The sequence below is a fragment of the Penicillium arizonense genome, assembly GCF_001773325.1.
Source record: "Penicillium arizonense strain CBS 141311 chromosome Unknown PENARI_contig001, whole genome shotgun sequence".
NCBI classification, from domain to species: Eukaryota; Fungi; Ascomycota; class Eurotiomycetes; order Eurotiales; family Aspergillaceae; genus Penicillium; species Penicillium arizonense.
This window is the reverse complement of record NW_019173278.1, coordinates 2,157,586-2,172,087: the sequence shown is the minus strand read 5'-3', so window position 1 is coordinate 2,172,087 and position 14,502 is coordinate 2,157,586. Positions and strand designations below refer to the sequence as shown.

The 14,502-nt window shown below is 52.0% G+C and overlaps 5 protein-coding genes across 5 annotated transcripts; 1 reads left to right on the top strand and 4 right to left on the bottom strand.

Moving 5' to 3' along the window:
* Window positions 1-355: 355 nt before the first annotated feature.
* PENARI_c001G05567 (uncharacterized protein) lies at window positions 356-1,309 on the top strand (the record flags this gene model as incomplete). Its single annotated transcript, XM_022626572.1, has 2 exons — window positions 356-943; window positions 995-1,309. 2 exons carry the CDS (start codon window positions 356-358, stop codon window positions 1,307-1,309), a joined length of 903 nt encoding a protein of 300 aa, XP_022493298.1.
* A 1,275-nt stretch (window positions 1,310-2,584) lies between these two features.
* PENARI_c001G08708 (uncharacterized protein) lies at window positions 2,585-4,830 on the bottom strand (the record flags this gene model as incomplete). Its single annotated transcript, XM_022626815.1, has 2 exons — window positions 2,585-4,666; window positions 4,720-4,830. The coding sequence occupies 2 exons, from the start codon at window positions 4,828-4,830 to the stop codon at window positions 2,585-2,587; spliced, it is 2,193 nt and encodes a 730-aa protein (XP_022493019.1).
* Window positions 4,831-5,165: 335 nt separating this feature from the next.
* Window positions 5,166-7,583, bottom strand: PENARI_c001G11621 (PalH/RIM21 family protein; the record flags this gene model as incomplete). Its single annotated transcript, XM_022627040.1, has 2 exons — window positions 5,166-7,351; window positions 7,475-7,583. The coding sequence occupies 2 exons, from the start codon at window positions 7,581-7,583 to the stop codon at window positions 5,166-5,168; spliced, it is 2,295 nt and encodes a 764-aa protein (XP_022493085.1).
* A 646-nt stretch (window positions 7,584-8,229) lies between these two features.
* On the bottom strand, window positions 8,230-9,521 carry PENARI_c001G07365 (uncharacterized protein; the record flags this gene model as incomplete). Its single annotated transcript, XM_022626711.1, has 3 exons — window positions 8,230-8,567; window positions 8,629-9,149; window positions 9,199-9,521. 3 exons carry the CDS (start codon window positions 9,519-9,521, stop codon window positions 8,230-8,232), a joined length of 1,182 nt encoding a protein of 393 aa, XP_022493488.1.
* Window positions 9,522-11,137: 1,616 nt separating this feature from the next.
* Window positions 11,138-14,387, bottom strand: PENARI_c001G05032 (Zn(II)2Cys6 transcription factor domain-containing protein; the record flags this gene model as incomplete). Its single annotated transcript, XM_022626510.1, has 5 exons — window positions 11,138-11,920; window positions 11,972-12,267; window positions 12,320-12,367; window positions 12,415-14,220; window positions 14,273-14,387. 5 exons carry the CDS (start codon window positions 14,385-14,387, stop codon window positions 11,138-11,140), a joined length of 3,048 nt encoding a protein of 1,015 aa, XP_022493376.1.
* Window positions 14,388-14,502: the final 115 nt, after the last annotated feature.

Sequence of the window (14,502 nt, the reverse complement as noted above, 5' to 3'; positions counted from 1 at the left end):
TAGCTGGAACTTCAAGTTACTCTCCTAGATGTACTGCCCATTGGATCATAGCAAACTCACACCGCAAGAACCCAAAATGCTCGATACGCCGCTTAGCCAAGGCTGCATCTAAAGCAATGAACTCCTCAGCCGCCATGGCATTGAAGCGTGGAGACAAGTGCTTTCAGTCAAGCGCGGTTTGGTTGCCTGGGTGTGATGCCAGAAGTGAATGAAGCTTCCCAGTGCAAACACATTTATTTGTCGTTCATCTGGGGATGAGCCTCTCTTCTTTTTCCACCCTTCAACTCTCATCCCCCTCCACCTGCTTCAACATCTTGCTGTCGTCTGTTACTCTCCTATCCTCTCTTTTTTCATCATGTCAGAGACCACTCCCTCCATTCAGCCTCTGACGGCTACTCAGCGTGCCCTCTCGCTCGCTGAGATCGTGGGCCTTATCATCAGCTGCATGCCTCGAAACGGACCCGGATGGGGACGCGACTTACTCTCATGTGCTCTAGTAAACAAGCTCTGGCTTGAGGATTCGCTAGCAATGATGTGGAGATCCATTCACAACGATCATCGCCCCCTGGATGATGGTTACGAGAACCCCGGGATCGACAACACATTCCTGGAGATCCGTTACGATCGCCGGCAATTCTATGCCAACTTCGTGTGTTGCGCAATGATCAATCTTCTTGATGATTCATGGGAGGGAGAAGACCCGTGGGCAGAAGGGGGAGAATTTGAGGGCCTCGTATTTCCAAAGATGACCGTTCTTCATGTCATGTTGACGGACATCGACGGAATGCTTGCTACCGGCTCAAACACGTGCGATGGGGAGGCAGTTCTTCCGTCTTTGAACTGTCCCAACCTTCACACGATGAGCTTCGAATTGAATGACACTAACCTGGTGTCATATGAAGTGGCTGCAGACACGTGGGAGAGCATTTTCTGGGATCTTCCTGTAAGTTCTATTTGTGTTATTGTGCTTATCGTCACTAACTCCCTTCAACAGACAAAGTTTCCCAGCCTCCAACATCTGGACATCACTGGCCACGCGCACATCTTTCCCAATGCATTACGACGACTGCAAAAGCGCCACCCCAACCTGCAGGGCCTTGAATACCTGGACATGCATGAGATCCGCCGTTTCTTGTCAGAGTCCGAGCTCGCTGAACTTGATCCGATTGGGGTGAACCATGATCCAATGGATAACGAAGACATGGACTTAGAAGATGATCCCGACTCGGGCGAAGAATTCACCGAAGATCTGTGGGAGGATGACGAAGTAGAGGATGGCAATGGAGATGACGAGGATTATGTGGAGTGAGGTAGTCTTGAAATCAAAGGGCATGCCCAGCAGAGGTCAAAGGAAACACACAGGTATCACATAGTATTATTCTAGCACGAAATTTGATGATATCACAAGCAAAGCTCTAGGCGCAACGGATCTTTCATCTTGTTGACCCATTTCTTGCCTTTTTTCACTTCTCTCTCTCTTACTATTTCTCTTTTCCTTCACCTTTTCCTTCATCTTTTCCTGTTAACATTCTTCCCATCTGTTGCTAGTCTATCATTTCCAGCTACCGACACATGTCTCAAGCACCCGCTTCCGACGATTTCGCTAAGGCGATGTCACCGACTACCACTACCATGACCGCTGCCCAGCGAGTCTTCTCATCATTTGTGGATAATGAAAAGCTATTCATTCTACTTTATCAGAGAAGCCCACATGTAATATATAGCGACAAAGAGAGTTTGGTTTCAGATGATACCTTTCTCCTTTAGGATGAGGCAAGAGGGAAACCAATAAAAGAGTATAGGATACAAAGGTACAGAAGACAGAAACAAGGGCGTAGGAATAAGGTTCATTTTCGGGGATGCTGGTTGGCGGACTAGGGTTGGGTGGGAATGAGCTAAAGCACTGAAATACCTCTAGGAAATACAAATGACCCACGAGAAATTACTTTTTGGCAACGAAAATGTTCACCAAATCCGACTTTTCGGCCCCTGAATTTTTTGAAAATGCCCTTTTCCAAATCCTAACCTACGAGAAAAAAGAAGACCAGAATGATTAATACCTATGAAATAAACTCCAATATCGAACTCTTTCCCTGAAATAAGGTTTTGAGGTCCAAATGTTGTCTGTCTTAGCTGGGCAAGCAACCTTCCAAGGTTGTGTGGCTGAACAAGCAGCAACATACCAACAAACACAGCATTATCAAACGTCCATTCGAAGCCTTACAACGCAACACATTTCGTCACCTAATTCATATATTTTGGCACTATATACTCCCGTCTTACAGACAAATCTACACGAGAATCTGTATTGAAAATAACAGAAGAGAAGAGAAGCAATATATTCAATGATATACAAAACAACACTCGAGTCTACCATATATAGAAAACCCTTGTATAAACTCTAAATGTCCAAAAAGACCAAACCATATATCCCGTAGGAAAAGCAAAACCAACACCTATACCAACACCAAAAGCAACCCCCAATGCCAATGCCAACTCCTCTTACAACGAATATTAGATGAGACGGGATATAAAAGCAATCTATGACAACAGATAGCATGATATCCACTTCAAATCTCAAATCTCAAATCTCCTGTGCGTCCAACGCCCACACCTCCCAATGCTGCAAAACCTCCCACCCAACACGGCGCATACGCCGTCTCCAAATAAAACCATCCTCGGCCATCGCATAATAACCTGGTCCGAAAGAAGGTGTATCATCACGGTCTTGGGGGAAACTAACTGTCTCTGGGCCACGGGACTGTTGTCGTGATGTTGGGGTGGGATCCTCAACGTCGTGGTCACGCGATCTTTTGCCCAGTGTTGAAGGTGGTTGGAGAGGTCTTGCTACTGGTGAGGCGCTTGCAGACCAAGAGTCCAGGCGTGGTGTTTGTATACCGGGCGATCTCTGTGTGGTGTAGCCTGGATGGGTTGAGGGACCACCGTTGACGTTGACGTTGACCTTGACCTTGACGTCTGGGCTTTCGGCGGGTGCGTATTCACCGTTTTGTGGGGATTGGTGTTCGGCGTTGTCGGGTTGTGGTTGTGGGATGGGGGCTTTGTAGCATTCGCGGATTTCCCAGGCTTTCCAGCCTAGGCCGATGACTTTGACGTTGCCGTAGATTGGTTCGTTTGCGAGGTCGCAGCTCATTAGCTCTGTTAGGACTTCGTCGTCCATGTCTACTAGTTCGGCGAGCGACTTTACGTTTGCGATGGTGTTCTGTAGTGACCTGCTGAGGCCGAGGGGGGATTCGCCTTGTGCGGGTTTTGAGATTCTGAGGGTGCCTGGTGGGACGTTTTTAGGTTGGCCGGATGACGGGGGGATGAGAAGTCGGAGGGCCTTTAGTTTTCGGAGAAAGGGTATTAGTAGGCCCAGTGAGTCCATGCTGGTGAATTCTGTGGCGAGAGCCAGCTGCTCCAGGTTCGGGCAGCTGTGAACGAGACGCCCGACCATGCCTGTTGAGAGAGGCCATTTTGAGGGTAGGAGGAGGTGGCGCAATGTTGCACCGTGGTTTACACTGATATGTGAAAGATAGATATCGCGAACGCTGAATGTCGCAGTCAGTTGGCTTGCCGGGGAAACCGAAGTGATAGGTGAATTAGATGTAGTCCCGTTCGCCCCGCCATGCGGTTGACTGTCATAGATCGGCGGCGTGAGTGCCGATGAAGAATTCCCTCCCTGTCGGGGAGAATTGAGATAATCACTCGAGCCGGAGGTGACGTTGACAAAGTACAACCGTTCGAGGCCCTGGAAGTTGCCAATAAACTCCGCATTCCGCTTCGACACAGTATCCATTCTGACAGATTTCATTCGGAGCTTGGCATGCGGTGGGACAGTAGGCCAGCTGTTCTCCATGAACGTGTTGGCTAGACTAGACCCTTCAACTCCAGTGAGGAAAGTAACATCCTCAACGGTCGTCGGATCAAAAGCGAAAGTGAAATCCTCAGTATGGAAAGCATAAAGATTCTGAAAGGACATCTTCTTCACCGCCAACGGCTGCTTGTTCGCAATAAGCTTGCGGAAGTAATCATGAAGGGAAACACTCGGCTCCTGAGCATCGCGCATCCGTGGCGACCAATGCAACTTCAACTCGCGCAACTTACGACTCTTCCAAAGCATCGTCGCAATATCGTCCGGGTAACACAAAGGATCGATATCGGTAATCTTCAAACAGCGCAAATGCGGCATACCCGGAAGAACAAAGGTAGGCTGCGGATGACGGCTGGAGGGGAAGCGAATGGTCAAAGAGGTAAGCTTGGGCAGCTGCGTCAAGCCCGTAAACACCGTATCCAGCATCTTGGTATTCAACTCCCAGTGGAAGCTTTCCAGATTGGTCATGCGATCGATCGCGGCGCGGGCGGCGATATTCAGCAACATCGACGAGTCCGGCACGCGACCGACTTGCGCATGTTCTTCCAGCTCGTGGTCGTTCCATTCGCCGCGCAGTGTCATTGATCGCACTAACGACCCATACGGCCTTGTAATCACCGCGTTTAGGCCCATTGTGAAGGGACTGCCACTGCCAATTCCTTCTGGCTGGTCATCGCGATAACGGATTTTGTCGTAGGAGGTCAGCGTTAGGCTGCGGTAGAGTTGTGGTAAGGCCATGTAATTGAGGACGCGGCATGTTCGGCATAGGTGGGCGAGATCGCCTGTGTCTTCGACCTGACAGTTCTGTTAGAGAGAGCTCTTGCGGGGATGGTTGCGTCAGTGCTCACATGTGATACGATCTGGGCGATGAGGTTCAACGGAAGAACCATCAGCGAAGCACCGCCGGGCGGTTCTGCGCCTATGCTGGCTCCGAACATGTTCTGGTTGACGGTCGCCATGATGCGACGTCCATGACTGAAGTATGGGGAAGTTCGGAGCCTCGAGTTCCCGAGCGAAATTTCGGGTTCCACTCTCGTAAGCCAAGAAATGGCCGAGCCAAGCAGAACAACGGGAGAGTAATGGCACTACTGTACGGAGTATAGGCAGTGTATACTTGCAAGGCTCGATTATTGTTGGGTATCTTTCTAATAAATTTCCCTTATAACACCATCCAAAACATCCAAACTCCCCTAACCCAAAACTAGAACGCCAAAATGTCGGTCAGGGGTACTCAGCCACGGTATGCCAAGCATCCCGAAATCATTATCCCGGCCAAATTGTGATTCATGAGGTCTCAGTGCTCTTCACTAGGCCTGTGCTCCGCATCTGGTGGTGGTTGCGGTGTATGTGATTCAACGTGGGACTGCACAGTAGGTGCAGTCGGCACATCGTTCCTCTCGTCAGAATATGTCGTTTCGGTCCAGCTGCGCTGGTCGAAATTGGCAGTGTGGCTATCGTGAGCCAAGTGGCTGACATCCTCGTTGACCAAAGCCGCTGTTTCAGGATCGTAGTGTAGGACGTAGTCCCCGCCTCCTCGCTCCACATCAGCGTCAGTCCATGGAGCAGAGGCTTGTGGTTGCGAAGGGATGACCCGGACTGGTAGATCCGGTCGAGTTGATCGGCCAGGGGGAGGCTCGGGCCGACTGGTGGGCATTTCGCGGGGTGTAGAGGGCTCCAGCAGCCGGTTCTGGGGTGACCATGTATGTTGGCCACGACGGCGGGCAGGAATGACAGTCACGGGGAGGGAATTGTCAGCATTGAGCGAGCCGGATCCTGGTCCTTTGCGATATAGAGAGAAGAAATGATCGGCTCGGAACCGGGCAGCATGTGCCTCTGTCTCGGCTTCTTCGGCCAATAACGACACCGACGGTCTATGTTCAGAAGGCTCTTCCCCAGCTTGTGCAAAGGCGACTTCTTTTGGCAGCGATGCCCGTCGCCGCTTGAACGGGTTGAGGAGAGTGCGCCATCGAGGATCTGCTTGGACGATTTGCGGTGATTGCTCTCGGGTATCTTCGGCGGATAGACCATGCTCAGTCGTATCAAGGGCTTGTCTGCCTTCTTCGATATCCTTGGCTTCCTCTAGCTCCTCCGCCTCATCCATGTGTGGCATCGCGACGGGAGGTGTAGGACTGGCCACTGGATGATATCGCACATTATATACTGTGCTCGCCGCACTGGTAGTATCAGCCCGGCTAACCGGCGTGATGGCCGCCGGAGGTGGTGTAGGACGATTGTTTGGATGCCTCGGTGGTATACCAGCAGCGGGGTTGTTTGCTGGAGCTCCGGCGCCTCTGTTTCGGTTGACGCGAGGAAGTCCAGCTCGAGCTCGTAACGGCCGATGTGCTAGACCCATCATGCCGCCCCATCCCGAAGATGTACCGCCACCGCCGCCTCTGTCATGTCCTTGGTGCGAATATCGCGGCCAGTCGACTTCTTCAGACGGTGTAACCTCAAGCATCTCATCACCGTCGAACACTTCTCGTCCCAAGATTCCATCCTTCGCTTCATCTCGTTCCAACGCCTCAATTCGTTCCACCCACTCCCATACCACTACACTGGCCGCAGCAGATCCAACCCATCGAATATACGTACCCCACCCAGCAATCTCCGGTCGGGCAATATCCAGAACAAAGAATACCACAGGTATCAAAATAGCACATAGCGATAGGAGAGCCACCAAGCATATATTCCGCATCTTGGGATGAAAGAAGGCGTAACGATGCTTCGAAATCGAGTAGAAAATGACCCAAGCAGCATATAGCAGATTGAGCGACAACTCAAACAAATAACTCAAAGCAGGAATCGCATCATCGTATAATCGCGGCCGTGTCGATGAACTCCGAACCAAAAAGTTCTCCAATATACTGAAAGTCGTATCCAGCACGATCAACGCAAACCCAGCCCACTTGATCATGACTTTCTCCTTATGTCGCGGAAACAATCGAATCAACGTCTGGACCTGCGCAAGCCAAAGAAACGTGCTGGAAATCACTCGCACAATGCGAATTTCTAACCCGTCAATCACTTCGTCGGAAAGCGCTTCGGCATCGGAAAACCCATAATCGTACTGTCGCTCTGCCACTTTGAAGGAATCGACCGTGGCAATCGTTAATGATATCGCGACTAATATGGCAGCAACTTTTTGCAGCCATGGTCGTCCGCCGACTCCTACTACTGACGAGTTCCCGCTGTATGAACCGCTGATCATCCCATGTCGTCCGAGGAAATTGGCGCCACCGCCTGGTCCACCGACGTAGAATGTTCGCGGGGTAATGAGAAGGATAATAACGAGGAGATAGCTGACGACAGTCGCGCATCCGATAGCATACAGCTGTGGCGTAACAGAAGAGTAGAATGGATCACGGGTATCGAGAACGGCGGAGACGTGGACATCATCGCTAGGCAACCCTGTACAGAGAGGCTCAAACACGGCGTTTTCGGTGAGTGTCACAGCGTATGATTTGTTGTAATAGACGAGTCCTGTAGAAATTGTAACTCGTGGTTAGATACGGTTCTGGGTATGGCCGAAACCAGGGAGGCGGGCAACGTCCACCACCTCATCCACCAAGGATCAAGAGGGGTATAAAAAGGGACACAACCTACCATCGCTAGGCAATACAAATGGCGTACAGCCCGGGGAGTAAGTCTTCGTCGTACTCGTCGTCGGGTTCGCCCAGATCTGGCGGGGGAGTATCCGGGTCGCATGTTCCATGATCGGGCTCTAGGGAATCGTCTCTCGTTCGTTCCCTCGAACAGTTCATATACGCAATTTCACCGGCCCCTCCTGTGTCACACTCGTCGGGCTTTTTTTCAGGCTTCCATTCTTGACTGGTTTTGAGCCGCGCGTACGGTGCAGGTCCGAAGACTGGGGGAAGGTGGCGGGGAGGGGGTCGACTAAGGTTGAGAGGGAGTCGCAGAGATGACTGTGTGTGTCACGGGAGAGGATTATTGTCGTACGGTGAATAGAGTGAGGAAGTGAGGAAGTGAAGAAGTGAAGAAGTGAAGACTGGGGTAGTGTCAGGAGAGGTGGAAATCTTGGAGTCGAGGCCGATCCGCCCCAGACTCGGCATTGGCTCCACAGGTTTTTAGTGTCGAACTCCTTCTACTTCAACGTCTACTTGCTATGAACTACTTATGAGGCTCTACAGATACTCTCATTTTTCATAAATCTCACGGTTTTACAATGCACTTCTTTGCACAGACATATACAAGCTAAGCCAAATCAAGGTCAAGCCAGGGTCATATTCACAAGCTAGCACGCTAGCGCCAAACTCGAACTATATCGCGTCTCACATCACTCTCTGTACAACGTTCATCTTATATATAGCATGTCACATTCACAGCCTCAGATGCATGATTTATGCCTGAGCGGCAAAGCCGAGGCGGGGCCCCTGGGAGTCGAAAACGACGTACTGGCTCTTGAGGAAGATATCACCGAAGATGGAGAAGCCAATGCCAGAGTTGCTCTGGATACCACCGTAGCAGGTGGAGCTGCCAGTGGTAACCTGGGCGTAGTTGATCAGCTTACCGGGGACAACGGCATTGTAGCCATTGATGGTCACGGTGAAGTCGGGCAGGGTGGCGGAACAGGGGAAGACGTAGCCACCGTAGGTGTTGCTGTTCTGGGAGCCGGAGACCTTCTTGTAGTAGGCGGAGACAACGCTGGTAGGGAGCAGGAGGAGGGTGGTGCCGGTGTCTAGATTGGATGTTAGTTATGGATATGAAGGCAATTGGGATTAAATGGAACGATGACTTACCAGCAATACCGGTGATGGATCCGCCAGTGGTGGTGCCAATCTTGTAGCTGTCGGCAGTGAACGACCAGAAGCCCTGGGAGTCATCGACGTCGGCGTAGGCCAGGGTGCCGGTGTACTTGGACTTGTCAATGTAGCCAAAGTCGTAGCTGCCGGGAGCATTGTGCTTCAGGGTAACAGCAAACAGGGGCGAGTCGAGCTGCGACTTGACGGTGTCGAAGAAGGTGGTCTGAGCCTTCGGGCTAACAGTGTTGATGGAGCTGAAGGCGAGGCCGAGCAGACCGTCGTTGTTCACATCCTGCTGGAAGGAAGAGCTAATTTTGCTGGCAGCCTCGACAGCCTGGCCGGTAGCCTTGACACCGCCAACGGTGACAGTGTCTTTGTAGACATCACCGCTAGCAGAGCTGCCATCACCGTAAGAGATAGACCAGGTGCTGCCTGACAGCTTGGTGGCACTGCTGCTAGGCTTGTAGATGCTGTGGCCGCTCTGCTGGGAAGAGGTGAGCTCGGAAGAGAACACCCACCTAAGGGCTGTTAGCTCTCATTCTTGTCCATTTAGTGTGATCAACTTACAGATCAGCAGATCCGGTATCGAAGTCCAAGTTCAGGGTAGTGCCGCCAACGTTGACGGGAGTCAAGTACTCGACATCGCCGTCCTCGGGGGTAGTCACAGCAGAGCCACTGACAGCAGCAGCGTGGACATTGGAGGGCACAGTAGCACCATACTTGGACAGGGCTTGGGCATAAACAGCTGGCAAGTTGACAGTCTTGGACTTAGTAGCAGCACGAGTCTCCTGGTTAATAGTGAAGCCCTTGCGAGGAGCCACAACAGGAGAAGCAGAAGCAACAGCCGAGAGACCAGCGAGGACAGCAGTGACCTTGCTAAAGACAACCATGATGGGACGTATATATAAGAACGATTGAATCTAGTAGAGCGAAGCGAAGGCGATGCTGAGTAGAATGAATCCCCCAATCCAGCCGGCGACGGGGGGGGGAATATATAGTCATTGTCTCTGCTCCATCTGAAATATGAGATAGGAGAGATTAGAAGGCATCAACGGTGCCATCTATCGCAACAGAAGGAGATGTTTCTTTTCCTGGAAGTTCAACACGGCGATCCCCTCGATGCAGACAAGCCAGGAGCTAGACTTTCGAAATTATCACGGACACCATCGGCCATCCAGGATGGCACAACGGAGTCCGCCAAGCAGACCAAGGAGAAAACATCCCAATCGAGTATAGAACGGGGATTGTGTGAAGCCAAACGGGGTCGACAGGGATGTTTGATAGGGCTAGCGCAAATGCGCGGGGTTGCAACAAAGGCGACATGCCCAGGGAGCTTGGTCGTGACAAGCTAATCTTGGACGGAGATGTCCGGAATAGGCGCAGATTGCAGGTGTGTGCATGGCGTGCATGTGGCCATTCGCACGAGAGAAGGCCATTGCCAAGGAGTGATCTGAAGTGAAGCGATGAAGCAGTGTAGAGATGATCGAGCCCTGAAGATCATCGTTATCTACTTGACAGCCAATCAATTGTTGCAGAACACAAGTAGACTTCCCACCAATTTGAATAAGGTCACATCGCTTCATTCAGGGTCAAGTCTTGGCTGAGTTGATTGGGTGTTCTCCCCTGAGTCCTGGACAGGGGCTGAGTATAGTGAGAACGGAAAAATCACCAACCAGGTGCTTCAGCCCAATTCTCCGCATCTCAAACAATCTCCGACGGGCATCCGTCCCTGCATATTCTGCTGAATTTGAATCTGAGCTAGGGGGCGTCGGATGTGACCCTTGACGGAGTAATATGCAGTTGTTATCGCATGGAAGATGTTGACGGCCACTAGATCCTTCGATGCGGTGATCACTGACAATCACTCATAACTCGAGAGATCGTCGGATCGGCAGTATACACCTGCAGGCCTTGGATCAGCACTAGATATGCATGTTGTCAGGCGTGTACTCCGTTGGTGCCTTGCCCAGGTGGAGGTTTGTGAGCACGCAATGAATCCGATGGGCTGAGCTGGACAAAGTACCTAGGCAAATTCGACCGGAGTTATTCTCTACTTCTTTCAATTTCAACTATGGACTACGATTTTAGTGTGTCCAATACACATACACTGTCTACCTCATTGCATACAATGGCATACAATGGCATACAGCAACCAAGCAAGCAGGCTGCCAGCCACCCGAAAGCTTCACCCAGATCAAGCAACTGACGCTTCCAGAAGCACATGAAGCCAAGTCGAAATGGAACCCCGCGTCCGACGGAGACCGGTGGGAGAAAACAGTTACAACCTCCGAAAACACTATATCTACTATAGTAAACATACGGCTAATCTCCATTGCAATAAACAGAGTTTCAAACAAATTACAACACGGATAATCACAGCCCGAATACAGCCAAGAAGCGCCAAGGGTATAGAATTTTGATCGGATACGAATAAACGCTCCTTGCGATCTCTAAAAACCAAAATGGAAAGACCTCGTGGTAATCAGATAATCATGTCGTCATGAAATCATGAAGGTAGATACTGCGATGAAAGTCCACCCGATTCACCCTCGCCATTCGCATTCCCATCATAGCCCTCATTGAGAAGGACCTCGAGCATGTCAAACTCGCCAAGCATAGGCCCCGTCCCGCCAAGACCCTGGTCAACAACCCCAGTAGAGCTATTGAAGAATTGATCCAGAGGCAGGGCAAACCAATCCGGAAGTGCGCCGGAGCTCGCATGGCTGTCGCTCATGGGCTGTGAAGAGGGGACATGGTTCGGCGATGATCCGTCCAGGTCGTTGGCAGGAACTGCAGAGTTCGAGTCGTAGTAGTTGTAGTAGACGGACGGCGGAGGCGGCATGAAGGAGACATTATGGTTGGACGAGTTGATTGGCTGCGCGGGGATACTCGCCAGTGGGTCGTGGCCTGATCCCATCGGGTGCCCTGCGGCGCCGTTGTCTACATACCCTAGACCCGACCCGCCTGGCGTTGTATCTTGACCGGGGGTTGCGGACCAGCCTGTGTGCGGACCGTCGCGGCGAGATGCTGTGCTCTCACGCGGTGGGGAATGGGCTCGAGAGCCGGGAACTGAGGTGCGGTCGTGGCCGTCGCCTTCTGCGCCGCGGTCATGGGGTGCGAATCGGAGGAAGCGGGTGCGGATGCTGCTTGTGAGGAGCTCTAGCAGTCGCGCTACTGTGTTGCTCAGGTGCACGTCATCTACAACGTAATTGCGTAGTGCCTCCACCGTCCGGTCTTGCAGGTCCAAGGAGACTCGCACGTCATCTTCTCTGGCGCCTAGTGTGAAGGTCTAAGTCTGTGTTAGCGTTTGCTTTTCGCAATTGCTGTATGGGGGCCATACCTTCAAGATAAAGATCATGCCAGACAAGATTCGGAAGAAGGTTCGAATGGGTGCGTGTCTGAGCCGACCTTCTGGAACGAGGCCTTCCAACACTGTCGTCAAAATCTTGCGCGATGAATCAATAACTTCCTGGATGTAATGCTCATTGACACGGTAGAGCTCCATCAACGTCTGGAACCAGCCACTGCTATTGGATGGGCCCGAGCCTGCCCGTCCTTGGGATTGAGCAGACTCATTGGACATGGTAGTCCATCGATCAACGACAGCTTGCAGTGCAAGAGAATTAATGTAAAGACCTGTACATCATTGTTAGCTTTTTAATGTGTAGCTTCGTAGGAGTCGACTTACGAGTATATTCCACTTCAATCAGCAAGACACTCCGCATAGCCGGCGACACTGCCATCTGTTAGTTTTGCTGCAAGGCCAAGGCTCATCCAACTTACAGTTAACAACACTGTCAAGTTGCTGCCGGAACTCGCGTAGATATGGCTGGAACCTATCGATTTGATCACGGTACCGCCCAGTTCGAATCAACTCCATCGTTTGATCACTAGACGCAAACAACAAATGGTTGGCCTGGTAGACGATCTTCGAGACGCTAATCCAGCAGTCCTGCATCTGATCGATATTGGTATCTCCATCCTGTGCATCGGTGGGAATCGGCGTGATATCCTGCCCCCATTGAGGCAGGGGAAGCATAGACGGAATACCTAGACGGCCACTGCTGTGTGTGATGAAGACGAGAATCAATCGGCGCAGTCTGCGTTTGCGAATTTGCTCACTCGGAGACTCGCTGGCTATTTTGGGCTCTCCTTTAGGATCGAAAACACCGAGTTCAAAAGCAAGAGCTTGCGCTGTACTCAAAAGCATCCATGACATCCGATCTGACCGCCACGCTGGCTCCAGCCATTTTTGGAAAGCAACTCGTCCTTCTGCGCCTCGATTTCCGGTGTTTTCGCTGTCATGATCCAGGTTATCAGCTCGACTCTGGGTTTGAGCATCCGTATCTAAAAGCGAGTTCTCATCGTCACCGGGCGGGAAGTGAAGATTCCGTGGGTGCCATTCTGTAAGCAGCAGCATAGCCTCGACGGTTCCCAAAGATCGCAGCTGTCCTTTCGCGCCAGACTTTCCTCCTGATGCTGGGGCACCCGAGTCGAGAGACCGAGGCCGCCCAATGCCCACTGTCCCAGCATCGAATTTTTCTTGTCCCCAAAATAGGCGTTCAATCATACTGCGCAGATATGCCCAGAGACGGTCGTGGATATAAAACGCTCGTGTGTTAGCACCGTCGCCTTTCGGCTTCAAATGCCGCGAGGCGATAGTGAGGATTGTAACTGCCAACACCGGCTCATCGGTGAGCAATGTGCGATGGGTGGACGGGTGAGAGAAATCCGGAATCACCACCGGACTCATCGGCGCGAGGTTTTCATAGTAGTATGCGACATAGTCCATGCCCTCTTCCACAGTAAGCCACCCAGCGCGCACAAATCGCAACCGTGACCATGCCCGGATTGCATCGACATAATCTTGCTCCTGAGGTTTATTGACCGGGCTCTCTCTTTGAGGGCCCGGTTCCACTATCTGAGGATCTACAGGCCCTGAAGCTCCAGCCGGGTAGTAAGTAGAGCCTCCCATGGACATTCCTGACCGGGGAGTCCGCACAAAGGAACCACCTAAGCTTCGCGGTGAGCTACCTTGAGGCAACGGCGAAGGTCCCGAATTAAAAGAAGACACCGACTGCCGTGCAGCCAAGCGATTCTCGAGGCTCTGGCGGTTGAGGTCCTCAGTCCTCCCCGCAGCCTCGGAAAGCAGATGCAGAGCGTCATGCGTGTTGGTAATTGCGGGCGACAGCAGCTCCACCGCCGTGCGGTTCATCATTGGAGGTCCTCCATAGCTAGGAGCTGGGGCGCGCTCGAGGGGATACGTGGGAACACGAGAGGTTGGGGCGCTGGGTGTGTACCGCTGCGTTGCAGGTGCGGGGGTTGCCTCGGGCCATCTCTGCTGAGTGCGCACGACTTCGGGTTCAAATTGGGGTGGCTCGGATGGTGAGAATGAAGGGCCTTCACTGGTGCCTTCGACCTTGGCGACTTCCCCAATCATCATCCGCTTGTCGCGGTGAAGAATGGCTGGTGCCTCTTGTTCCTCGATGGCATCGGAGCCCTTGCGCTTGCGGCGAGTAGCTGAGAATTCGCATCGTTTGCTTTCGCGACGACATCGAACGCATGGTGGGGGACGTGGGTTATCAACGCCTGGGAATTTGTGATTAGTCCAATGCCATAGAATAGATCGGAGGGAGCGTACTTCCTAGGTCGCACTTGACCTTGCGTTTCCGGCATGGATCACAGGCCTGGTATCCGCGGCGATGGTGTGCATTAGGCGACGGTGACTTGCCGTACAGCCTATTGGTCTCGCTCATGGTGTTCGTGGATAACAAATGCTGGGGAAAGCCGATGCAAAGCGAAGATAAGCCTGGAGGCGGGTCTTTGCTTAGATGAGCAACTCCGAGGGCTCGGAGAAAATGTAACGCAACA